Raw genomic sequence first — 27,485 nt, forward strand, 5'->3', positions numbered from 1 at the left:
TGGACAATTAAAATTCCAGATAGCTTTTTTGTGGATAATGTGTGTGTTGCTAGTGACTTGAATGTCATGCCTTAGTCTTGGTGAGGACCCTATATCCACAATTTATGACTCTATAACATGTAGAACCAACGTGGTATACAAAATCCCTTGCAACAACTGCAACAAGCACTACATCAAAAAAAAAGGGACGAGAAACAGCCATCCAACTTCACAAACACCAACTAGCAACTCAATGACATGATCCACTCTCCCTTAGCTCTGTACACATAGACCAAGAACACCAACAATTCAATGGTCAAAGGACATGCTAACTAGAGAGACGCCAGAGTGTTCTTGGAAGCCTGCTTTTCAACTAGACAGGCCATCAGCACATACAGAGATAGACCCAGTGTACAAACCATTGTAGAGAAGTCCCAGAAATGATACTCACCCCAAAAGACAGAATTGCATAAAAACCAAGTAGGACAGAACAACAGCACTTCGCGGACGTCATCCAACATGGTAATGAAACATGTGCACGATAACCCAGCAGCCTGGTGAGCTAAGCAACTACCTCATCCACAACCCAAACTACAGATCTTCACGAAAACCTTAAATTGGTGAGGTAGAGATGTCAATGTGCATCTGGATTCTGACACTATATTTTTGTACAGTATCAAGGGGTAATATGGGGATAAGGTATTTGACATTAGAAAATCAACAATGTTGCTCAACTTGTTCTGAAATCCCTATCATGGGCAGTCTCCTAAAATATTCTAACAAGTTTGAAATAGTGAAATGCACATAATAATCTACTCAAAGCTAATGAGCTTTACCTCAGCTACAAATGTGCCATCCATATCTGAATGCAAGTCTTTTTAATTTTAGTGAAGTCACAAACTGAATTATTTAGAAATTAGTATCAATTATTAATAGTACTATTCCAAGAAGTTGATTAAAGTGAAAAGGAAGAAACATGAGAACACACTTAGAATTCTTGTTACAGATGTTTATTTAGCACATCCACAATGAAATGCTGTAATAAGTGACATAGCTGTACCACACGAAAGCACATGAAACCTTTAAGAAAACTGAACTGAAACGATAATGTGAACAGTCCTTTAGCACTTTTGTTCAAATAAAATAAACAGGCAAGACATTTGTCAAACTGTAAACGAAAATGTCCTGCCATTTGCAGGCACAGAGCACATAACTATGCACACAAACATATTCTAACATTTAACCATTTACAATCATTCCCTCATGAGTCAGAATATAAATATTAAGTTTTTTACTCTTGCTGTTCATTTACAAAGATTCAGCATTTTAAGAAAAAACACTAATCTGGTTTCAGAGGATAGCACTGCGTGTAAGGCATTTATGAAAAAAATCCAGTTCTGTCAGTATTCAGTTTTAAGGCAAGCTAAAGTGACAATAGCCAAGCCTGTGTTCCCTTTACAATTCATTTGTATTTGTGAACTTTCCTTATTATCCTGTATGCAATGTTATATTATAAATTGAGGTGTTTATTTTAGGTCATTCATTAAAATTCAAAGTTTTCAATTTTTAAAAGTTGCAATCATTGCAAATGACTCCACCCAGTTAACTTCACAAAGAGTTGTGAGAAGAAGATTAGGTGTGTCATTATTTTCATAAACTTGATAATTAAGTGAATGGATTGAATTTGGATATGGTAATAAACTGATGAACTGTAAGAGCTAAACTATCCAAGTTCTCATCCTCTGTTCCAGTAACCTTAAAAACAGAAAAATTGCAAATACATATCCATTTCTCCACTGAGCAATCAAAGCATGAAAATTGTTTTATAGCTTGCCTAGGTACAATCCTCCCACCAATGGAGTACAGAAACAATACTCATCCAAGACATGGAATCGTTAGCAATGCATCTATTTTTTTTTTTGCTGTGAAAAAGTAGAGGCTTTTTTCCAAAAGTGGAAGAAACACAGCAATTCAGAAACATCATTAAATACCAGTCTACTGATGTATTAGGGAAGTCGTACGATCCAAAATGTCTCATACAGCACTGGTCAAAAGGAAATTTCTTGGCATTAAAAAGGACAGAAAGCAGGAGACAGGACAATCTTGATGACAAATGATTGACAAGTTAAAATTCTAGATTAATTTTCAGGTTATGACAATGTACGTAAAGTATCACGTCTGAACTGATTACAAAACATTTTTCAAAACTGAAAAAAAAAGTTTGTGTTAGTGCACAAATGTCATTTCAGTAAATGCTCACTTTTCTTCCCCACTTGCAATTAACTTATCTGCTACTGAGATTTCCTTGTCTACAAAATTCCCTATTTTTTGTGGAAAAAAAATAGCCATGTTTAGACAGTGGAGAATCAAGAGTCCAGCAAAAGAAGTTGCTTTGCCCATATGAACAGGTTGTCTGTGGAGCTAATTCTGCAACTCAATAAATCGATCAGTCAGAAAGCTATGCCAGAAGGTAAATGATAATGTTACAAGTTAGATCTTTTAAACTATCTAGCAAAATAGAAGTGCGACATAATTGGACATGTCAGCCATTTGAATTTCAGAAGTCATTTTGAAAGTATGTAATATGTAACAAAAAAGTAAACAAACACTCCCAACTATTTTGTACTGTAGAACAAGGAGCCACAAATTACAACTGCATTTACACTTTGATTCTAGTGTATATTAACGAAGATTTTTTTGTTGTGTATTTTAAAAACTTCTGGTTAGTTATGTTTGAAATTGTAAGGACTGACAGTAATTATTGCTATGACATCAGCCACGGTCATCAAAAGTAACACTTGTGCTACTAAACCAGCAGGATGTGCAGGTTGATAAGTCTCAGACTATTAGTCTGTTTGTTTTGGTGGACTTTGCAAGTTTATTTACTATAACTACACTAATTTGTGGACTCAAAAAGCACATCATCTTGTTCTATTGTGTGTTTGGAAGGATGTGAGGATGATATCTACACAAGGAACAGTGCAAGTGTAAATTTTACTATACACACTTTACGATATTTACAGGGCGCAATGGCAGTTCCATAAATCAACCCATCCTTTCATTTACACAAGTATAAATTATACCTAATAAAAAAAAGGCATATAAAAAATGTTATTGCACCTTTTTATTCAATATACTAACAAACATTTGAAGCCTTCATATTCTCAAGTTCTCGAAACTTCCAGAAGGTTAAGTTAGAAATTAACGAGCATGATGATTCAATAAGACCTGAAAGACTAGTGTGTGTATACACAGTCATGCAGTCTCAAAAAAAAGGTGGTTTCTCCAATCTAAAATTTAAAATATATGACTTCCCTGGTGTACAACACTGCTGATCTTGTGAAAACACGAACTGTAGCCATAATTAAACTTCTGCCAAAAATTGTGATTTCTTTGCACAATGAGTACAGAAAAAACTGCAGTATTTTATGGAGATAATTGTGATATTTTAAAATAGTGCAGTTTGTATTCACAAGATCTATAATAAAAATCATTATATTGATTTCCCTTACGAAATCAGTTTGGTTGTTTAAATTCTATTAGGAGAACCAGTTAGAATTCTACAAGTGCGATCCTTCTGCTAGAACTTTTCAAAACTCAGTTAACACACAACTTTTCTTGCATTACATACTTCAATAATTACCTGTACATCAGCTTTGAAGTACATTCTGAACAAAAGGTTTTTCCTACAAGATACTGCAGCTGAGTGAGAATGGAAAGTGACATTGAAGATGTATAAAAAAAGGTAACTTAGCAATCAACATAAATATTAGCAACCAAAGTTTGTTAACAAACACATCCACACATATTGGCAGTAGAGAAATCAAATATGAAAAGCAGATGACAACAATGAACAGCTGAACTATTAAACTCATCTTTACAATGTTAATCGCTTTAATTGGAGTTTATTCAGCAAAAAGTGAGGGTTTTAAAAATATTGTAAACTCATTACATAACTATTTCTCGGGCTCTTGTGGCACAGTAATAGTGTTTCTGCCTCTGGGCCAGAACCCCTGGGTTCAAATCACACCTGCTCCAGAGATGTATCATACCATGTATGAACAGGTTGATTAAAAATATCTATAAATTATTACTTCAGTTTAGATTTGATTGTTCAGACACTTACTCATAAAATCATTGGATAAAAATATTCAAAATAATTTGTGAACTGACATATTACAAAATAAATATATGTAACATCTGTGGGGTCCTGAATCCTAGGATAGCACCAGTTACTAAATCTAGTTATTCTCCCTCAACAGCAGTTGTAGAATATTACAAAGGATCACATCAACAAATCCAAAACATGCCATTAGAGCCAAATAAAAATGGCCAAATAAAATAAATCATTGAAGTCTGTACTCAAAAGCCCATTAACTACCTAAATCAGAAACTGTTCCTATGTTATGTTCTGTGAATACAGGCTTGTAACCATGTTCAGAACTTCATAAACTCATTATCAAGATATGAAAGTACCAATTGCAACTTCATATAACCCAATTAACAGCCCTTTTAAATATACATTTCCCTTTTGTTTCTTCAAACAACATGTCAAACATTAACAGGTGATCTCATTATGGTTCAGTTGGAAAATTGTCAAAACAATCAATCATTCACAGATGTTTATAGCAGGTTACATATCACTATCAGCTGATCATTCAGATCCTACTAATTACATAAATCACATTATACAATACAAGCAAGCACACAGTGGGTAGTTGTACTGTAGTCAAAAATTGAGTTTCAGGTATGCAGCCCTTAAGTACAAACTTTCATACTGTGAAGCACTGATGTCAAATAGAACACAATAAATGCAATCAACATATATTGCACAAAAACTGACATGGATTCAAGTTGCATACATACAATGGATTGATTATTGGTTTTGAATGTGTGATCCTTTCTGATTAAAAACGAGGAAGTATGGAGGTAACTGCTAGTTAACATGGAGGGGAATGCTTTATAAAGGTGAAAAAGCTAGAGCTTTGGTTAGCCCTGGCTGTTTCAGGCATCAGTGTTTCTTCCCCACAAGTGTATGTACAAATATAACCAATTCAATCGAAAACATGAAAACTCTGCACAGTAAAAACCAACAGTAGCAGCCAAGGTTTGTAAAATTCAATAACTGAGGGGCTGCAGTCTCAGTACAATTGGTCTTCTTGTCATGCAGGGTTAATTACCACAGTATGTCCTTGATAATCAAATCAACTATCAAAATGCAGTCAGCCCAAAGTTGCATCGACATGACAACATGCCAGCAAAATCTGACCAGGTATCCAAGGCTGGGTCGTACCTCTGCACCATGTTCAGATATGATGATCCTGAGTGACCTCCCACCACATAGAGGTAGTTGTCTACAATGGCTGCACCAACTCCTGTCATAGGAAGGGGAAAAAGAACCTTCTATGAAAACTCCATAGAACATGAAAAAATAAACAATATTGTGCATGTAAATGACTTGCAGTTGTGAAATACAATGATAAGAAACTTTAATAGAGGCTAAAGAGGAATGCAGCAACTACAGACCAAAGCAGACCAACCGCAGTGGTGAATCAGCTTTTAGAAACAATAATCTGGGCAAATTTCAGTCATTGAAACAAATTTGCATTAAAGATAATTTTGTTCCAGGAAAATTACAGGAATGTTACAGAAAAATGTTGACCTCTGAGGTTTTTGAGAAAGTAATGGAAATGGCTGATGAGGACTTTCTAAAGGTATTCAATAAATGTACTACATCACATATTGATGTTCTTACAGTAACAGAGAAAGTAGGAGCATTGATACAACATTATGCAACAGGAAATAATAGTGGTCAAGAGTTGTTTAATAAATCAAAGTTTTGAATCTTGTAACAACTAGCTTGTTATGCATGATGCAACTTTCGAAAGTTGCAGATTACACAAAAAGTATTCTGAACTGCAAAGAGAATAGTGATAGATTTTAAGATGATGTAGGCTGATAGAACAAGCAAATAAGCGAGATAAGAAATTTAATGCAGAGATGCATGAAATGAAAACAATTGCTAGGAAGAATGCAAAGATTATTTTAAAAAGATACAGTTCTAAAGGCGGTGCAGGAAGACATGGATGTACAGTATACGTGCTTGCTCAAATGATCAAATGGTAGCAGGCCACGTTGAGGAAATGGTTAGAAAAATAAAGGAGATGTTGGGTTATAAAAATAGGGGGAAGATCATAAAAGCAAGAAAATTGTGAATAAACCTTATAAAAACCCGGCTTTGGCTTCAAATCATGTATTGTGCTCAATTCTAGGCAGCATACGTTTTGGTACTGTGTAGGCATCGGCGATGGTGTACAAAAAAGGTTTAAAAGAATGATTCCAGAGATGTAGTCATTCAGTTGTGTAGGTAAACAAGAACAGAGAAACTTAAGAGGAGTCTGGATAATGAGATTTTTAAAATCACGAGGGGTCCAGAGTAAATAGGGAGAGAAAAACAGTGGTCTCTCATGGATACCACTTCACCTGACAAAGGAGTAGCATTCTGAAAGCTTGTAATATCAAATAAGCCTATTGGATTATAACCTGGTGTCGTGAGACTTCTGACCCTTTAATGGATAGGGCAACACTCAGTTTAAAAGGTGATAAGCAAGAGGACGAAGACAGTGCATCTGATTTGGAGTGCACTGTCTAAGAGCACAGTGAAGGTCACTTCAATCATGGCTTTCAGAAGGGAATAAGGTAAGCAGCTGAGCAGAAATAAGTTTGCAGGGTCACAATTAAAGAGGGGAAAATCATAACAGCTCATGGCAAGAGCTAATATCGACACAAGGTCTCCTATGTAGTAATCATTCCATGATTGTTACATTTGAGAGAGACAATTTAAGCCACGTCTTTAACAAAATTGAAGAAAAAATGCATCATCAATTTTTTTCGTAAATTGCTAAATCACAAGACTATCTGTGACTATTTAGATACACATTTACCTGTTCTGGGATCACTCATTGGCCTGCATAATGTCCATTGATTTTGATGGGGTTCATACCTCTCAACACTTTGCAAGTGTGACACACCATTGTGTCCACCAACAACAAAGATGAATCCAAGCATTGAACCAACACCAAAGTTAATTCTTTTATCAGCCATTGGAGCAACCATCTCCCAGGAATCTTTGCTTGGATCATACCGCTCCACACTATTTTTACAAATAAAAGTAAAAGTAAAAACAGAGAAGTTATAATAAGACAATCCTAATCATTTCTAGTGCAAGACGAAGGGTTAGATAAATAAATGCATATGTGGCTCTCTACAAGACTACTACCAACAACTAGTAACCAACATCAATATTCAAAAACCTCAAAAGAAAATAGGATGGAAATTGAAACAGTACACTCACTGCAAACTTTGGCTCCCCTCATTATGAAGATGTAGGTGTACCGTACATTTAAAAGGAGAGTTTAAAGCTAGTTGCAGAACTATCTGACAGCACCAAGTGTTTTGAATAAGATACAATGTAACATGTGATCAGACAGCTAGGGTAGCTTGTTGCCTAGAGACAAAAAAAAAATTTGAATTAGGCCAATCAGTTTAAATTATACCCCTCCGCCCCCCAAAGAAAATCAAACTCCAATCAGGTTTGAATTTAGTATATTGATAATATTAAAAGCCAATGACAATCCGATGGTTTGGGGGTATACTTCCACAAAAAAAAAAATTGAACACCTGGGGGAGAACTGCCAAAAGACTAACAGTTGTAGGCTGCTAGTCAAAACTCAGAGATACCGGTCTAGAAAAGGAGTTTGCACAGAGAAAAAACATTGACACCAACCTGGAGAGCAAACCTACAAAGGGAAGATTCAACAGCTGTTTGGTTTTGAAATTTGACTTTTGGTAAATCTTAAATCTGAGGTTTTATTGGGCTAGTATTATAGAAGGGAAAGTAAAAAGATAGATTAGAGGAAGGAGTTGTAAATTTTGTTACTGAAATTATTCTCTGTTATACTTTAAGAAATGGGCAGCATGGTGGCACAGTGGTTAGCACTGCTGCCTCACAGCGCCAGAGACCTGGGTTCAATTTCCGCCTCAGGCGACTAACTGTGTTGAGTTTGCACATTCTCCCACTGTCTGCGTGGGTTTGCTCCAGTTTCCTCTTACCAGTCCAAAAATGTGCAGGTTAGCTGAATTGGCCATGCTAAATTGCCCGTAGTGTTAGGTGGTGAAGGGGTAAAATGTAGGGGAATGGGTCTGGGTGGGTTGCGCTTCAACGGGGTCGGTGTGGACTAGTTGGGCCGGAGGGCCTGTAATCTAATCTAGATTAGATTAGTAATCTAAGTAATCTAAATCTAAATAAAAAAGTTGTTACTTTTTACTTTAACTAGTTCTTGGCCTCTTGAATTTTCACAGACTACTGCACCAGTTGCTGGTTTAAAACTAACAGAGGGGGTTTACCCCATGTCGTAACACCCTACCATTTTTTTCCCCACTTATTCTTGCCTTTCTGAAGGTACGGACTCCTTTAGGGATAGTTTCATAGGTCAGAGGTTCTCTAATGCTTTTATGAGTGAGGCCATAAGTGTTAACAACTTATTTGACTTAAGATGTCATATGTTAATTTTAAAAATTTCTTCTTCACCTCGCCCCCACAACCAGCCTCCCCCTCCTAATCAGTTATTAGTAAACTCTGACTAAAAAAAAAGTGGGCACACTTGCACATACTGGTAGCTACCTATTTTAAAACCGTGCCCAATTCTGACAGACAAAGAATACACGTGCCTGATTTAATATTTAGCATTTAAACAAAGCCGGTCAAATCAGCATTAATGGATACATGCTCAGTGTCAACACTGCAACCAGATTCCACTGCCAATCAATGAGCAATCTCATCTCGTACAGTACAAACGTTGGTTTTCCTCTAAAATTGATGTTCTTACAGATTATCTTGATTAATGCATGACAAAGCATGGACAAAATTGTCTGTTTCTAAGCAATACTCAAATACAAATCATTTTGATATCTAAAGTAAGATAACATACAACTTTATGGAAGTTTAAAAGATTGAATCTTATGAGATAAACATTATACAGATTTACCTGTTCATGTGAGCAGGGCCATATCCACCTATGGCATATATCATTCCATCTAAAACTGCAGCTGCAAAACAGCTTCGACTTTTCCCCATAGGTGCAACTGGCTGCCACTTTTTGATTTTAGGAATGTATTTCTCCACAGATTGCAAGTAGTTTTCCCCATCATAACCACCTAATGCATACAGTTCACCAGCTAATACAGCCACTCCAAGAGTGCTTCGACATTCATTCATTCTTTCTGCAGTTGTCCACTTGTTTGTCTCCGGATTCCAACCTTCTACCAAATTCTCGTGTTTCCGATAATTAATGCCTTGCTGAATGTGGGTTGCAATTCCTCCAACCACGTAGAGCTTCTGATCGACAACAGCAACTCCACATTCATAACGTGGACTACTAAGTGGTGCTAGACCTGTCCAAGAGTCTGTCTGAGGAAAGTACATCTCTACACTGCAACAGAAATGGAAAAAGAAAATGACACATTAAATGTTAGTCTGTTTATAAGTGTCATTTACATAAAAGTATCTTAAAAACACACAGAAGAATGAAAATACAAAATAAAATTCAGTGTCAAAGTGAATATTAGGACATGAATAAAAAAAAAGTGTATTTAGCTCCCCCCACCCTAAATGAATTTTGGACACAAAAGCACATTGAACTCTTCATTCATTGCTGTTGCCTTTGCCTTCGTACCCATTTCTTTGGGCAAGAATACATCCCACAGACCCCTTTACCCACCTCCAACAGAACCCCTCCTCTGGCCTTTTACTTGCACTCGAGCTTCATTGAGAACTGTCGATGTGATACGTGTCACCTCAAATTTCTCTGCCAACCTATCTCCCCTTGAACCGAATATACTTCTTGCTCTCAGATTCAATGTTGACTTTGTAATTAAGTTTGCTGGTGGTGTTATTGTCGGCTGGTACACTGACTATTATGTTGCAGAGGCTTTATATTGAACTTACAGTCCAGAAGGCTGTAAAGTTCAATTTTAGGGCTTGAGGCACCCATGTCCATACCCCAAACTCCCCCCAGCATTCCTAGTTATCAAAGGTTTGCTATTACACACAACCCATTGTTAACCTCTAATACTCCCCATTAGCAATTATTTATTCTCCTAGCATGCCCATTATTCACTCCTTTGTCCAACTGTTTTCTCTTCGAGCTCTATCGCCACCTATCATTTACTCCTTACCCCCTCCATCTTCTGCATAAAAACCAACTGTTTTCCAGCTACCATCAGTTCTAAAGAAAAGTCAGTGGACCTGAAATGTTAACTGATTTCTCTCTACTGATGCTGCCAGACCTGCTAAGCTTTTCCAGGAATGCCAGTTTTGTTTCTGATTTCCAGAACCAGCAGTCAGTTTTGTTTCTGATTTCCAGAACCAGCAGTTGTTATCAGTTTTTATTTGACAAAGGATACATCCCACAGACCCCTTTAGAGAATTCAGGGAGACATGGTGAAAAAGGGAGTGAGCGACAGCAAGACTGTATTCCATTGGACTATGCAAGAGCATTTGTTAACAAAGTTGCTGAAATGACATTGGTAGATTTTAAAAAGGACAAGAATTAAGTGTTTGAGGGTGGGGGTAATACCAGAACTTGGGGCCTAGTCAGCTTAAGACATTGCAGCAGAATGGTGAAGTGACTGAAGTGGAGACTCACAACAAGCAAAATTGTTAAGGAGCAGAGATCCAAGAATTGTGTGGATCATGTGGTAACATAAGATAGGAAGGGGAAAAGCCTTGGAGAAATGGAAAGAGGAGGATTACAAAATTGAGACATTACCAAGAATGGAGCCCTGAACATAGGATGATCAGAGCTTGCTGGAGTTATGATACAAGCAGCAGAATTTTACAATATGAAATATTTAAAATAAGCTTAAGTTTCTGAAGGGTGGAAGTGTTACTATCATAGAGACAATTCATGGAAAAGCAAACACTGTATTTGTGTGTCTTCAGCACAAAAGAGTGCTGGAACAAAAATCAGTAGATTTGACTTGCAGCATCAGGATGGAGAGAAAGAGAGTAAGACTGCGTGACCGGGATAGAGTGAGAGATGTGTCAAATCTGATTACTTTTAGTCAAAACAGACAGACAATCAGAACAGTTGTCCGGAGAACACAATTGCATGGGTGTATAGTTCTGCAGTTAATGAGCTGAGGCTATGGTGAAGTTAGGCAATTAGACAACTCCGGAATGATGGGTGAACCTACACAGAATATCTTCAAATGTAAAATTAACTTAGAAATCCATTGCAGAGCAGTAGTCAGAGAATTTTGCCTCAAACTTTTGCGACGAGATCCCAGGATAAATGGATGTCCCTCCAGGGTGCTGTACGCCATATTAATACTATGGTCTTCACTATAACTAGCTATCCTTTACCTCAACCGCATCTTGATGCTGAGGCCCAGAACACAGCATAGACAAAAGCAGCAAAACAAAAAGTGATGGAGAAACTCAGCAGGCATGGTAGCATCTGTAGAGGGAGAAACAGAGTTAATACTTAGAGTTCAATGGCCCTTGCTTAGATCTGGATTCAATGTTAATCGTTTCCACCTCACAGATACTATCATACGTACTGAGTTTCTATAATATTTTCTTTTCATTTCAGATCTTCAGCATCTGCAATATTTTGCTTTAAATAGATCAGAAGATCAAAGAAATTGCACTACATTTGTAATCATAGAAAAGGTGAAAGATTCTGAATTAACAATCACAACAAAAACCTTATGTGACTATAACAAAAGGTAAAGCTCTCATTGTCCTTTATCTGTCTGCAGGTGATAGCACAGTTAACACAACACTTTCCTATAATGCCTCTCCAGTTGCGTGGTAGCGACAAAATCATTTGCAATGGCTGTTCTTTCTGGTCCTACATTTTCCTTCAAGAATCTAGCCTTTAAAAAAAAAGGTACCTATTAAAACCTACTGTTTTGATCAAGCTTTTGAACATCTTTCTGAAATCTTCTAATGTTTTAGTGATGGACTTTCCTTTGTAGCACTCCTGCTAAGTACACAAGTTGTTGAAGATTGGGTCTTGAATTTTCCAATAAATAATTAAGCCTAGATTGATATGTTGTTGCTTTTCCAGATTCATTAAATTTATAATTCTCTCAGAAGTCATTATACTAGATTTTGAAAATAATCCTAAAATAAGTTAAATGATCGGCAGTTGCTGATGTTTAAAGTTACATCCCACACACACTTTGAACTTTCTGATGTGTCCTCTTGCAAATAAAACGGACTAAAGATTAATTTGTTAAGATAGGATATTAAATAATCCTGTCTTTATTGAGCTAATAAATCAAGTATTTAAGAAATTGTAACAAATGTAATGTCTGCTTGACAAAATAGGTATTGACAATTGTATTTAAAACAAGTGAGTCAGCAGATGGTAGATTACAACATTTCAGGTATCAGCTTTACATATAAACAGTGCTAAGTTTATGCAAGATTTGAGAAAGATGAATGCTCCAATATTAATTTCAATACCTGCTGCTGGCAACAGCACATTTTATCTACACATCACAAATGGTTCACTAACTTGCTATTTCTCAGCCTTAAAGAGAATTAACTAACTTCCAACGATTACACCTTCCATTCATAGCATTATGTCTTTCTAAATAGAAAACAGAAGTTGTTTTTATTCAAAATGAAAGACAATCCTGTTTCAGTGACCAGATACGTTTAAATAGAAGCACCTTATAAATTTTCTGGTCAGCTGCGTGTCTAAGTATCTTAAGTGTGGCAATGGGTGCAAGTGCAGCATCAATAGAAGACAGCTTTCCATTTGATAGTATTGATGCAAACGTTGTAAAATGCCACACAGAGTCTGAGTCAAACATCACTCTGAAGCAAAAAAAAAAAAGAGAATCTTTAAAAGATCTAGACAATAGGTGCAGGAGTAAGCAATTCTGCCCGTCGAGCCAGCACCACCATTCATGATGATCATGGCTATCATCCTCAATCAGTATCCTGTTCCTGCCTTATCCCCATTACCCTTGATTCCACTATCCTGAAGAGCTCTATCCATCTCTTTCTTGAAAGTATCCAGAGACTTGGCCTCCACTGCCTTCTGGGGCAGAGCATTCCATACACCCACCACTCTCTGGGTGAAGAGGTTTCTCCTCAACTCTGTTCCAAGTGGCCTACCCCTCATTTTTAAACTGTGTCCTCTGGTTTGGGACTCACCCATCAGCAGAAACATGCTTCCTGCCTCCAGAGTGTCCAGTCCTTTAATAATCTCATAGGTCTCAATCAGACCCCCTCTCAGCCTTCTAAACTCAAGGGTATACAAGCCCAGTCGCTCCAATCTTTCAGCGTAAGACAGTCCCGCCATTCTGGGAATTGATCTAGTGAACCTATGCTGCACTCCCTCAATAACCTTTCCTCAAATTGTGAGACCAAAACTGCGCACAATATTCCAGGTGCGGTCTCACCAGGGCCCTGTACAACTGCAAATATCAAGATTATTTACAGAAGAATGGTCATGGATACTGGATATAGGTTTGTTCGTTGAGCTGGAAGGTTAATTTCCAGATGTTTTGTCACCCTACTAGGTAACATCGTCCTGATGAAGGGCTTTTGCCCGAAACATCGATTTCGAAGCAACTTGGATGCTGCCTGAACTGTTGTGCTCTTCCAGCACCACTAATCCAGAACATCTTCAATGAGCCTCAGGGGAAGCACTACTGATAATTCCAGCTTTGTTTGGGTTGGTGATGTCATTTCCTGTGGCGAAGTCACTTCCTGTTCTTTTTCTCAAGGGGTGGTAGATGGAATCTAACTCGATGTGTTTGTTGATGGAGTTCCAGTTGGAATGCCATGCTTCTAGGAATTCTCGTGCGATTCCAAAACACGTCCAAAAACCCTAGCCACTCTCCCCTACAAAGGCATCTCTGAAATGACTGCGCGACTACTCGGACCCCTTTGCATCACGGTAGCCCACAAACCCACCAACACACAAACAGCAGCTAGTGAACTTGAAAGACACTATACAGACAACAAGCAAAAGTAACGTCATTTACAAAATACCGTGCAAGGACCGTAACAAACAGGAGGTTGGGCAAACAGGCAGCAAACTAGCCACCAGGACACATGAACACCAAAAGGACATGACCGTCTCTCACTAGTATCCTTATATACGTATGAGGAAGGACACCACTTTGGGACAACACATACATCCTACGACAAGCCAAACATAGACAAAGACAAGAACTCCTAGAAGCGTGGCATTCCAACTGGAACTCTATCAGCAAACACATCGAGTTAGACCCCATCTATCACCCCCTGAGAAAAAGAACAAGAAGTGATATCACCACTGGAAATGACATCACCATCCCAAAAGAAACCCAAACATATAAATAGAAAGCAGGAATTTTCAGCATTGCTTCACCTGAGGTCCACTGAAGATGTTACCTAGTAGGGTGAAGAAACATCTGGAAATGAACCTTTCAGCTCAGTGAGCAAACCTACATCCAGAACCTCAACCTGAGCTACAAATCATCTCAACACTCACTAAGGTCATGAATACTTTCTAAACTGCCCTAATTTGATATAAAAATGTCTAACAATCCCTCCATTCTAAACATTTGTATTTCTTAATATTTTAGAAAAAATGTAAATGACATTATCAACCTACCCAAGCCAATAAAACAAACTGGGCTATCTGGTCAGTCTTTTTTTTAAAATATTGCACTTATCACATTTATGCTTAACACAGCAAGAGTTTAAATAAGTCTATTGTAGATCAACAAAATATAGCACAAGAGTCATTAGAGCCAAATCACTTTTAATAAAATGAAGGAATGGCAAATGCATTTGACAGCTTACTTCATTTAACCATTCTTATACAGCAGTTTTTAAAAAAAATTCACTTATGGTACATGGATGCCATTGAGTGGCCACCATTTATTGCGTGTCCCGAGTTGCCCTTGAAAAGGTGGTGGCGAACTGCTTTATAAGCATATAATCATGTGGTAAGAAAATAAAACCTACCACTTTCAATGACTTAGTAGATGGAAACACTATATAATGTGGAATGCTTCTATTTACATTCAATACTCAATTACAAATCAATTAAGTTATATCCACCAAATCCACATCCACCAAAACAATATTTTATTTGTTTATGAGGCATGTTTTCTACTTTCACTATTAATATAAAACAGAATTCAACCTCATCATCTTACCTGTCTAACGTAGCAAACAGTCCAGTTTTTCCACCAACAGCACACAGTACTTTGGGAGCACAACGTGGTCGTGTTGATAACTCAGTCTGATGAGAAAATCGGTGCTCTGGCATAAAATGATACTTAAGTGCTTCATTTAGAAGGTGTTTGCAGGTATGTTCATCACGAATTAACTGGTTTGCTTCATATAATCTTGTTAGAAACTTCACACTTAGCAATGGCAATCGCACACAGTGTAACAGCTGAGCCAAATATTTTTGTCTTTCTTGTACATCATATTTAATCCATGCTTCCAAAGCATAAAAAACAGACTCCTCAGTCACAACATTCAGACAGTCATTTGAAATAATTTCATCTAACTCAGTGTGATTCAATTCAAAAAACTCCTCTGTGTGACATACCTCCTCAAAATTCTGACAAATGTATTTGTTGGCAGCAAGATACAAGTCATGGCAACCATAGGTTTCAGCAAATCGGGAAATGCCAATGCAATTACCAGGATCAAGCTGACTTTCAAGGAATGTACAACATTCCTTCAGTACTAGCTTAATTTGAAGTAAATTTGCAGCTGGTAGTAAAGATTCCACTGTATCTTGTGAAATGAATATGGTTCCTGTATATGCATATTCTACAATAGCCTGCAAAGCAGTTTCATCAATACACTGGAACTCAACCTCAGAGTTCTCATTTTCTGAAAGGTTCCCAGTAAACATGGCTTTGAAGTATGGGCTGATGCTTGCCAGCACCACTTTATGGGCGTGGATTTTGACATCACCAACCCGGAGGACGATGTCACAGAGTTCACGATGCTGCCGAAGAAGATTCAATCCTTGCAGTAACTGCTCAGAATGTGGATGAGTCAGATTAGCAAGCATGTAGGATTGAGGAGACGGGTCCATCTGAAGGAGAGAATAAAAAGATAAATTGTCAGCATAAAATATCCACTGACTAAAAAAAAGGTTTACCAGAAAAAAATTCAAGAAAATACATCTCATTTCTTCAATTAAAAAAAGGTTGAAAAACTCTAGCAAAGCTTCTCAAAAGAAAAAAAAAACTTCTAAACCAACTGTAATGCAAAAGGCACAACAGCAGTTATTAAATAGTTTCCTGTGATTTAGAACCACAAAATATTAATTACAGGTGCAGTTACCAAGGGCTTACTGTCTGATAAACAGTTCCTTACTGGTGGACAAGTCACAGAATCATACAACACAGAAACAGACCCTTCAGTCCAACTCATCCATGCTGACCAGATATCCTAAATTAATCTAGTCACAAAGCAATTTAGAATATTTTACAAAAAGTTCATTCAAATGACAGTACAGCAAGTACAAATACATGAATAATATTTGTACAACTGTTCTTTATCCTACTTTAAAATGGGCATTTGGGGCAGTGCCCTCAATAATGCATTAATCACAAGCAACATTATACAATTCAGTAACTATTAAATATGAAAGATGCCCACTTGATTGGCAAGTGGTTCAACATCTTGAATACATTCCATCTTGACTCTGCTCTCGTGGTTGCAGCCTGTCACATCTGGGTTACATTGTGCTTGACGTACCAAAGTTTAGCACTCAAGCATTAGGAAAGGTTAAAGAATGCCATTTCTTTTGAGGTGAATTGTATACAAAATTACAAAAGGTTATGCTTCAGTTCTGCAGAGCACAGGGCAGACCATATACAGAGTAATGTTTATAGCGAAGGAAGGATATAAAAGTGTTGGAAGCAGTTTAGAGAAGGTTTACTGAACTAATAGCCGAATAGGTAGGTTGACATTTTTGGAGAGGCTAAGGTTATACGTGCTGGAGTTTAGAAGAAGATGAGACTTCATTGACACATGCAAGATCCTGAAGACTCTTGACAGGATGTATGTGAAATGAATGTTTCCTACTGCGGGATAAGTAGAACTGCGAGGGCTCTTATGGTGCAGTGGTAGTTATCCCACCTTTGAGCCAGAAGGTCCAGGTTCAAGTCCCAGCTGCATCAAACAACATGTCATAACACAATTGTACAAGTTAACTTGAAATGTAGCAAAGTAGAATTTGGGGTCATTGTTTAAAACTAATGCTATTGCCCATTTAAGACAGAGTTGTTCTCATAACAGCATTGAGTGGATTTCGAAGTTTCTTCATCAAAAGACAATTGAAGCAGAGTTTGAATATTTTTAAAGTAATGGCAAATAAATTCTTGATAAACAAGGGGTGAAATGTTAACAGGGTAGGCAGGAATATAGAGTGATTAGATTGACCATGCTTTTACTGAATGGCATAGCAGGCTCACATGCACTGCAAAAACTCAAACTTCCTTCATTGGCAACTTCCGAAAGAGTAACATCTACCAGCTAGAAGATCAAAGACAGCATTGGAGATGATGGCGATAGTAGTAATGTCACTAGACTAGTAGTAATGTCACTAGACTAGTAGTAATCCAGAGGCCTAAGCTAAATATCTGGGGACAGGATTCAAACTATACATCAGGTGGTGGAATTTGCATTCAGCCATAAATCTGGAACTGAAGGCTCATCTCAGTATCATGGTCACTACTACTTTCATCGAAAGTTGCAAATAGTCTCAGGAAATCTGCCAATCTTACCTTGTCTGACCTACTTCTGACTCCAGATCCACAGAAGTGTGGTTGATTCTTAAATGCCCTTTGAAATCGCCTTGCATGCCACTAGGTCAAAGAGTAATTTGGGTGGGCAATAAATGCCCACCCCACCAGCAATGTCCAAATCCCATGAAAGAAGTTCACTTCCAAGTCACACACCATCCTGACTTACAAATGAATCACTATCTTCACTCTTGCTGGGTAAATCACCAAAACTAACTAATCGCACTTCCGCCACACAGTCTGTAGCAGTTCAAGATAGCAACTTACTGCCATTTTTCCCAAGGCAGTTATTGATTGGCATTAAATTCTGGCCCCACCAGTGGCAGCCATATCACATGAGTGAATGACAATAGATATAAACAATGTTTGCATAGTTGGAGAATTTTGGCTGGTGGTATTCATTAAATAACTGGCTAACTATCCAGTGAATGGCTACCGATAAATTTCTTGCACCAGTCAGTTCAACTCCTTTTCTCTTACTTTAAAATTATGAAAAAAATTACAGATTGGCTAATTAACCATAAATTAAAATCACTTTCAAGGAAAGCAAGTAACATGTGGAAGATTAACTCAAGTAGCACATTCACCTTCAAATATTTCCTTCTACTTTATATTAATTGTATCCAAAATTATGAAGCTAGAAAAGAAGTGATCTGAAGGGGACCTTGCAATATAGTGGTATGCCCTTACCTGTGGGCCAGGGTTCAAGTCCCACCTGCTCCAGAGACATGAATATACATACTTGAACAAGGCTGATCAGAAAATTAAAAACAATCTGAAAGAAAGCACTAAAACAGCTTTGTAAACTCTACTCTCAAACAAACGAACCACAATCTCTGAAAACCTTTCCCAAGCCTTGAGAAATATTCAATGTTAAATTTCACGATATTGACACATAATGGGAGTGGTTATGTTCATGAACTTAAAAAATTTAAAATACATATTTTAGAGAAAGGCTCGGACAAACCATTTCTCAAAGTGATACTTATTCTTTTGGAATATTAGGTGCTGCAGAATTTCTTACTTACCTCAATGTTCCTCAGAGGAACAGGAAGTGGAGTGCCTTCTTAACTTATTGCAATCAACGGGATAAATGCGTGCCTATTAGGTAGGACAATTCAGTGACAAATAAGAAACAACAAAATGTTTTCAAATTAGAACAGCCTGTTCTCAGAAGGAAACGTGGAGATATGGGAACACTTGGAAGCATTCCCACACATTAGCTGCATGTTCTTCTGGAAGATGAATGCTCTGGATTGAGAGATACTGCTGAAGAAGCCTTTGTGACTTTCTGCAATGCATCTGCAACTAGTACACACCACTGATGGTAGAGATTTATGCTTGTTGACAGAAGATGCTGAGCAAACATAGTACTTTGTTTGGGATGGTGCTGAACTTCTCCAGGCTTGATGCAGCTGCAAGGCCAATTTCACTACTGGACTGCGAAACCAACAATGATAAATGGAATAAAGGACTTATGGTCATTGCAAGTTCCTGCCATTGTAGTTTCAACTCTGTCTATTGTGAATTTACCAGTAAAACTTGATTGCAATCTCATTCAAAGGGCACAAGAATAGCTAGTATGGAAGATTGAAATGTCTCTCTAGGTGCTGCCACATTTGATACATATACAGTTGTGTGGAATTGAGTAAAGCAAGACTTGCTGAGAGTATCAAAGTTGTTTTGTTAAACTAAAATGATTAATTCTAATAGAATTCCAGCAGTCTGAATTGCACAATAATGGAGTTGGAAATAAGAAATGCTAACAGTATAGCCCATTGAGGAAGTTCAAAATCACCACACCAGATTATAGTTAAAGGGGTTTATTTGGAAGCACTAGCTTTTGGAGTGCTGCTGCTTCATCAGGTGGCTGTGGAGTAGAAGATCGTAAGACACAGAATTTATAGCAAAGTTTACAATGTGATGCAACTGAAATTATATATTGGAAAAGACCTGGATAGTTTGTTAAGGCTCTCCTCTTTTAAGATGACCATGTTGGTTTCAGTTTTTTCATATGTAAATCCTAGAACCTTTCTCAAATGAACTTTAACAATAGGTGCCATATCAGCTCAGATAATGCATTAAAGATGTAAGGTTAAAGTGTTCCAACGTTCAGAATGATTCTATTTCTAAAAAAAAAGGGATTTAACAGTATCTTACATGGATTTATGCAGGTTTTAAGCAACTAAAATGTAATTCTGTATGTACAAATTTCTGCAAGTACACACCCCATAAACTTGGGTGTGCACACGCGTGGGCGGGGGGGCTGGGGGGACGGGAGTGGTGAGTATCAGAGAGCGTGTATGTATATACAGATATGCATGAGTGTGAAGGGGATATGTCTGTGAGAGGGTACGTGTGTGGATGAGTGTGGGGGTGTGTATATGTGAGCGTATGAGAGAGGGTCTGTGAAGTGTGCGGGTCTGGAGGAGAGTCTGTGTGTGCGCATGGGTGCGCTTATGTGCTCATGTGAGAGAGAGCATGGACTGGAGTGACCTGTGGTGTGACACATGAACCCAAGGTCCCAGTTGAGGGCATCCCCAGGAGTACTGAACTTGGCTATCAGCCTATGCTCAGGCACTTTGTGTTGTTGCCTGTCCCAATGTCCGCCTGGAGGATGGTCACCCGAAGGTCTGAGGCTGAATGTCCTGGGAAAGAACACTCCTGGCTGGCGATTGTTGTGCGGTGTCCATTCATCTGTTGCCGTAGACACTGCTTGGTCTCGCCAATGTACCATGTCTCAGGGCATTCTTGCCTGCAGCATATGAGATGGACAATGTGTACATAATGGGTGGTGTCCCCACATGTAATGGTGATATCTGCGTCAACATGATAAACTGAGCAGAGTCATACAGATACACAGCATCAGAAACAGACTCTTCGGTCCAACTCTACCATGCCAACCAGATATCCTAAGTAAATCTAGTCCGATTTGCTAGCATTTGGCCCATATCCCTTTCAACACTTCCTATTCATATACCCATTCGGATGCCTTTTAAACTGTTGTCATTGCACCAACCTCTACCACCTCATTCCATATACATACCACTCTCTGCGTGAAAGCGTTGTCCTTATGGTCCCTTTTAAATATTTCCCCTTTCTCCTTAAACCAATGCTTTCTAGTACTGGACTCCCCCCACCCTTTCCATGCCTCTTATGATTTTATAAGTCTCTATAAAGTCACCCCTCAGCCTCTGATGCTCCAGGGAAAATAGACCCCGTCTATTCAGCCTCTCTCCATAGTTCAAACCCTCCAACACTGACAACATCCTTGTAAATATTTTCTGAACACTTTCAAGTTTCACAACATCTTTCCTTATAACAGGGAGACCAGACTTGCATACAGTATTCCAAAAGTGGCCTAACCAAAGTTTAGCACAGCCGCAACATGACGTCCCAACTTCTATACTCACTGCACTGACCAATGAAGGCAAGCATACCAAATGCCTTCTTCATTGTCCTATTTAGCTTGAAAGTGGAGTAGCAGGAACTATGAACCTGCACTCCAAGGTCTCTTTGTGTAGCAACACTCCTCAGGATCTTACCATTACATGCATAAGTCCTGACCTAATATGCCTTTCCAAAATGCAGCACCTCACATTTATCTAAATTATATTCTACCTACCATTGGCCCATCTGATCAAGATCCCATCATACTCGAGATAATCTTCTTCGCTGTTCACTATACCTCTAATTGGCATCACCTGCAAACTTACTAACCAGACCTCCTACGTTCACATCCAAATCATTCATATTAAAATGAAAAGCAGCAGACCCAACACCAATCCTGGTGGCACACCTCCAGGCTGAAAAGCAACACTCCACCACCACCTTTGAGCTAGTTCTGTATCCAAATAGCTAGTTCTCCCTGTATTCCACGTGATCTAAACTGCAAACTGGTCCACCATGAGGAACATTGTCGAATGCCTTACCGTTCATACAGATCACATCCATTGCTCTGCCCTCATCAATCCTCTTTACTTCCTCAAAAAACCCAATCGAGTCCATGAGACATGATTTCTCACGCACAAAGCCATTTTGGTTATCCCTAAATTAGTCCTTAGCTTTCTAAGTACATGTAAATCGTGTCCCTCAGAATTCCCTCCAACAACTTGCCCACCACCGATGTCAGGTCAGTTTCTTTGTCAAAGAATCAGCTACACAATGTACTGCAATGCGACAGATCAACAGTAAAATTACAAAAACGGCAGATACGAAGTATACGGGAAGTGGTCAGATCCCCATTCAGCTCAACTTTCCGAAACATAAATCCAAAATGCATCACATTAAATCTAGCTATGTGAAGGCAAAGACAGGCATATAATAAGAAAAGGCACACAGTTATTCTTTGCTTTGCTGAATTGAGCCTACTCAGAGGCAGTTTTCACATTTTTCTCGTGTGAACTGCAAATTAGTTCCACTTCCTTGCATACTTAAATTTCTTCTTCATTTAAAAAAAAAGTTTTAATTCACTTCAATATAGATATCTGAGAGGACAACAGTAGTGGGTAACCAAGGTGTATGACTTGGACAACTTGACAATTGCTCTCAAAAATATTTGATATTGTTCTTCATCTATTACAATAGAAAAAAAAGAGTTGGCTAAAGGAATTCCATAAAAGAAGTATGAGGCACAACCTCTTGAATTGCCAGAAACAGTCCCACAGCCAAATCACACTCCCAGCTTCCTTGCTTTTGTGTACATTTTAAAGTCAAACATGAAGGCAAACACGTAATTAATCCAGAGGCCCAGGTAATGTTCTAGGGACCAGAGTTGAAATACTGCCACAGTGGATGGTAGAATTTAAATACAATTAAGCATCTAATGACGACCGTGAATCCATTACCAATTGTTGGGAAAACCCATCTGGCTCACTAATGTCCTTCAGGGAATGAAACTACCATCCTTACATGGTCTGGCATACCCATGACTCCGGACCCACAGCAACATGGCCGACTCTTAATGCCTCTCCCTAATTGTCCAGAGGAGAGTTAAATGCTGGCCTAGCCAGCAACACCCTCATCATATGAATGAATTAAAAAGAGAAAACTCTTTTACGTCACCTAAAAATGGTTCCCGGTGCAAACTGCAGCTCAACTTAGTGTTGTACAACTCAAAATAGTTTTCAATACACAATGCAAGTTCAAAATGATAAAAAAAAATGCATGAACATTGTGTACTTGGACTTTAAACTGCATTCATTTTACTGGTGTTAATTGTTAAATAAAAAAAAACTTTACAAATAAAACCAGGCACCATTTTAACAAAAGTTACAAACTTTTTTCGCGGTAGAGAGATTTGAAAAGTATAAACATATTACAGCCACCAGATCTTGATATGTCCTAGTAGAATCTTTCAAAGTAAAATGCACTTGATTTTAATTTTAAATATGAAGCACTTTTTGTGTTACAATACTTGGTTTTTGTCATACAACAAATTTACCATTGTAATGAAAGTGAGCTGCAGTATTTAGCATTCAAGACGAGCATTTGAACCATTCAGGTAAATAGAAGAGTTTCATTGATGATCGTTCCTTTCTTCCAAAGCCGTCTGTCTCCCTAAACATTATTGACTTCTAATTACAACATAATGCTAGGCAGATTCTGTTACTTGAAACTTTCTTATGGCTACCTTTTCACCATTATTGCTCATTTGAAAATCTAATGTGAAAAGTTTGAATTAATGCTCCAGATCTCGTTTAACAGCAGCTGCAAACTAAATTATCAATATATTGGACTTTAGGCCATGAATCCAAATTTAATCAATCCAACGAATATGTGCTTGGGTTAAATAAGACTTTTACGATTTATCAAATGAGGCCTATATTTGAACATTTTTCCGGCAGTTATATGGCCTTTAAAAAGGTAAACAAAAAGTTCGCACTTTTTTAATATGCACAATTCGCTTTGTGGCGTGGTTTCATTCATACAATTCTAAATATAAACTCAAACAACAAAAAAAAAGACGGCTCATGTACTCACACTTAATTTCACAATCAAATATTCTAACTTTCAATAGTCAAACCTGTCAACTGAGTTATCCATAACATGAGGGTCTTAGGCCTATTACAAGAAGATCTCCGACACAAGTAGCGTCTATACTTACTTTTAAATTACTACATGCGAGATGTAAAATAATATGTAAGCAAACGTACCTGATATAATTACGATAATAACCAGCTAAGCGGAAGATGGGCTGAGAAATTTCCCAAAACCTATTAAACACAAATACAAAACAGGTGGGGGTGTGCGTAACTTCCGGTTCTGATCATTATATTTTCGAAACAGCATCCAAACGATATCTGACTGGAAAAGCATAAAATACCGTATATGTTTAAAATTACAACACCCTCACAGCTGTCCATGTGTATGATCTATTTCTTTACAATTATTGTCAAACATTGAACACCAACTAACATTGGGATATGTAGTTCACCTCGCCGCCGCATTGACTTATCAACGGCTTTATTTCAAACTACAATTCCCACCGTGCTTCAAAGCAGCAGCGCCACCAAGAGAGTGGAGGACAATAGCGTCCGGGTTGGAGGTTTGATCTCTCTTCACCATGGCAGCGTTCGGTCGCGAAGCGGGTTCGTTTTGTTCACGTGACTTGGCTTGCCTAGTTACGGCCATTTTGTTGGGAGTTTTTTTCAAACCCCGGATTGTGAGAAAGAGATAGAGAACGCGAGCGGGCCAGGCGCTATTGCGCGTCTCTGCATCTGTATGTGTGTGTGCGCGCGCGCGCGCGTGCGTGCGCGGTGTGGGAGGGAGTCGGGGGTTGGGAAACAGCTTGTTATGAGGGAAAGGCAGTGAGTGAGGTGGTGCGGCGCTGCCGGTACCGGCGGCCCCGAGGTGAACGCTGTGATTATTGTAAATAAAAAGGGTAAATGTCATGTAAACGATTGAATGACGTCAGAGAGGAAGGGATGAAGCCCTGGAGACGGCGGCGTTTACAGTCGCTGAAGGCGCTCGGCCGGCTGCCGCTTTCCGGCAGCTTTGATGGCAGGTTCGGTTGCCAAGTTGGTGCGGCCGGTGTTTGCTAAGCACGATCAGCATCGCCTCTCGACTGGTGACCGGAGTGAACTTTACGAGCGGCGGGGTGGCGGCCTCTTCTCCTGCAGGAGCAGCGACACTCGGGATGCCGTGATGTCAGTCAGGGGGAACGGCAGCCCAGCAGCTGCGGCGCCGTCCAACATGGAAGAAGATGTGATTCTCCAGCAACTCCGCAACCAGTCTTCGCACAAGCGCAGCGAAGGACTTAGGGCCCTCCGTGCCAACATCAGGCAAAACGCAGGGAAGTTAATGTTTGGGAATAAGGACGCTCTCTTCTCAAGTTTAAACGAAGTTCTCCTGGACGGCAGAAGGGAAGTCAAAATCTCGTGTATTCAGCTCATATCGGAAATTATCCAAGGATCAGATTCAGATCTGGATTACTGTAGGACTACCGTGTTGCCCAAACTTATATGGAGTCTGCGGGACGACAACCCAACTGTGCGCAAAGAACTCGTGCAAACTTTGCATGTCTATTTAAAATGCTCTCTCATCTCGAAGGAAGTTTTTTGTGCTTTGATAGAACATGGGCTGGAAAACCACGATCCTGATGTTAGGAAGGCGACGACTATAATTTTGCCCATTTTGCTCACTAAGGAATTGAACAACGATAGCCTATTCGACGTGACCCTTTGTTTAGCTAAAAAGTTACATGGCGATAGCACGGATGACCCGTTCTCAGCATTCGCAACCATGGGGCATATAAAACATCATATCGGAGAAGAAGAATTTAACTCGTATTTAAAACGTTTGCCACCGTCTCTTAGAAGAGAGTATAACAAACTTATGGAAATAAGGTTTGAGCCTCAGGCCAAGTTAAATGGGAGTAACGTTCCTCAGGTGGAACAAAATAAAACATTTAAGACAAATTCGGGATTTCGTAGCAGGACAATTGGCAGTTTTGAAGATGTCTCCCAATTTTCTGAGCCAATTTCCAAGGATCATAATCTGGAATTTCGAATAATTCCACAGGAGTTGTATGTCCGGCTTCTAGACCGAGAAGATTATAAAAGTAGAACGCATGCTGTTGAAGAACTGAAGAATGTTGTTGATGATTTTAATTTTATGACAGTGCCTACTACATCCGTTTTAGGTTTTATTGGCTTTTTATGCACTTTGCTCGATGACTCAAATTTTAAAGTTGTTCACGGTACATTGGAAATCATCAACTTGCTAGTAGTTAAACTAAATCATGGTGTGGTAAATTATCTCAAGCCTATTACATCTGCAACAATAAAAGTATTAGGTGACAATAAAGTTGTCACTAAACAGGAGTATATGAAAGTCTTTATGGGTTTAATGAAGCAAGTTGGTCCTCAAAAAGTGCTTGATATGCTGCTTGACAATATAAAACACAAAAATTCTAGAGTAAGGGAAGAAATATTAAATATTATAATTGCTTCACTTTTGACTTATCCAAGTGAAGACTTTAATTTGCCCAGTCTTTGTCATATTGTCGCACCAGCATTGACTGACTCTAAGAGAAAGATCCGCCATGCAGCCTTAGAGGCTTTTGCTATGTTAGCTTCATCTCTCGGTTCTAACAAAACATTTTTGGTTAAGGCAGTGGATACAGTGGAGTTACAGGAAGACGGAGATGGTGTGATGGCTGCTGTGCAAGCCAGACTAGCAAGAAGGACCTTGCCAAAATTAACTCCACAAGGACTTGTGGAATATGCAATACCTATGCCTTCTTCTGCTCATGGTAGAGGGATGCAGATGCCATTAGGAGCAGATACTGAGTGGCTACTGGCTAGTGGAAGAACCCAGAGTGCACACAGTTACCATGGTGAACATGAAACTCATCCTTTGTGCTATGGATCACCAAGCCCCAATACTGATGAATATACCTCATTCAGAAGAGTATTAAGTGCTGGACGAGGGAAGAACAAATTACCATGGGAGCATGCAAGCTCAGTTACCAGGGCATGTGGTCAGACTAGGTTTTCAAACACAGCTCCTGCAGAACAGGTAAGATTTGGAACATGCAAATTTAGTTAGCAGTAAAGGAGCTGCTAATATGAAAGTTGAATTATGTAATTTTGATTTTATTGCATTAATAACATGACATGACATTAATAAAGTGTCTTTGATCTTCCAAAGCAGTGCAAGTGGACTCAAATCATTAGTGTGAAATTTTGCAATGCTTGAAAAGTGATGATTTTGGGAGGGTATGATTGAAGTTCTTGTATCCTACAGAGTCATGGATGGACTGTTCTTGGTCTCTGCCAATACTGTTGTCAGAGGTTGGATGCAAGTAGCATGGAGATGAACTCTGCCAGTTTGTTATCATCTCTTCATGGCAGAAATGAGTTCAAAATAGAGTTCACATCTCACGACTACGTTGTGCTGCAACCTGTTGCACCATTGTGCTGTTCAAGCACTGCAACTTTGAATTCATTCGAGTTTCGAAGAATGAAAGGGGACCTTATTGAAACATACAAGATTCTTAGGGGGCATGTCTGAGTAGCTTGTTTTCCCCTGTGAGGAGAGTCTCAGACCAGAGAGCATAACCTAACAGTAAAAGGTCATCCTTTTAAGACAGATGAGAGATTTCTTCTGAGGATAGTGACTTTGTGGAATTCTTTACCAGGGGCACGTGACTT

General features: G+C 38.7%; 2 protein-coding genes across 2 annotated transcripts in view; one reads left to right on the plus strand and one right to left on the minus strand.

Moving 5' to 3' along the window:
* Window positions 1-1,922: 1,922 nt before the first annotated feature.
* Window positions 1,923-24,123, minus strand: LOC140476200 (kelch-like protein 28). The gene is made up of 5 exons (XM_072568426.1): window positions 23,985-24,123; window positions 15,214-16,112; window positions 9,027-9,470; window positions 6,924-7,132; window positions 1,923-5,354 (listed from the first exon to the last, which is right to left on the minus strand). Exons 2-5 carry the CDS (start codon window positions 16,110-16,112, stop codon window positions 5,191-5,193), a joined length of 1,716 nt encoding a protein of 571 aa, XP_072424527.1. The 5' UTR covers window positions 23,985-24,123; the 3' UTR covers window positions 1,923-5,190.
* A 348-nt stretch (window positions 24,124-24,471) lies between these two features.
* LOC140476201 (TOG array regulator of axonemal microtubules protein 1) overlaps window positions 24,472-27,485 on the plus strand; it is a 167,937-nt gene continuing 164,923 nt past the window's right edge. The window contains exon 1 of the mRNA XM_072568427.1: window positions 24,472-26,850. Within this exon, the coding sequence (XP_072424528.1) occupies window positions 24,829-26,850 (2,022 nt within the window). The 5' untranslated portion in view covers window positions 24,472-24,828. The remainder of the gene's footprint in view (window positions 26,851-27,485) is intronic.

The sequence above is a fragment of the Chiloscyllium punctatum genome, chromosome 4 (assembly GCF_047496795.1).
Source record: "Chiloscyllium punctatum isolate Juve2018m chromosome 4, sChiPun1.3, whole genome shotgun sequence".
NCBI lineage: Eukaryota > Metazoa > Chordata > Chondrichthyes > Orectolobiformes > Hemiscylliidae > Chiloscyllium > Chiloscyllium punctatum.

Coding starts and splice junctions, on each gene's coding strand:
- LOC140476200 (XM_072568426.1), bottom strand. CDS start 16,112: ATGGACCCGTCTCCTCAATCCTACATGCTTGCTAATCTGACTCATCCA. Junction 7,133..9,026: donor GGCCCTGCTCACATGAACAG/GTAAATCTGTAT, acceptor TTGTAAAAATAG/TGTGGAGCGGTATGATCCAA. Junction 5,355..6,923: donor AATGAGTGATCCCAGAACAG/GTAAATGTGTAT, acceptor TTCCTATGACAG/GAGTTGGTGCAGCCATTGTA.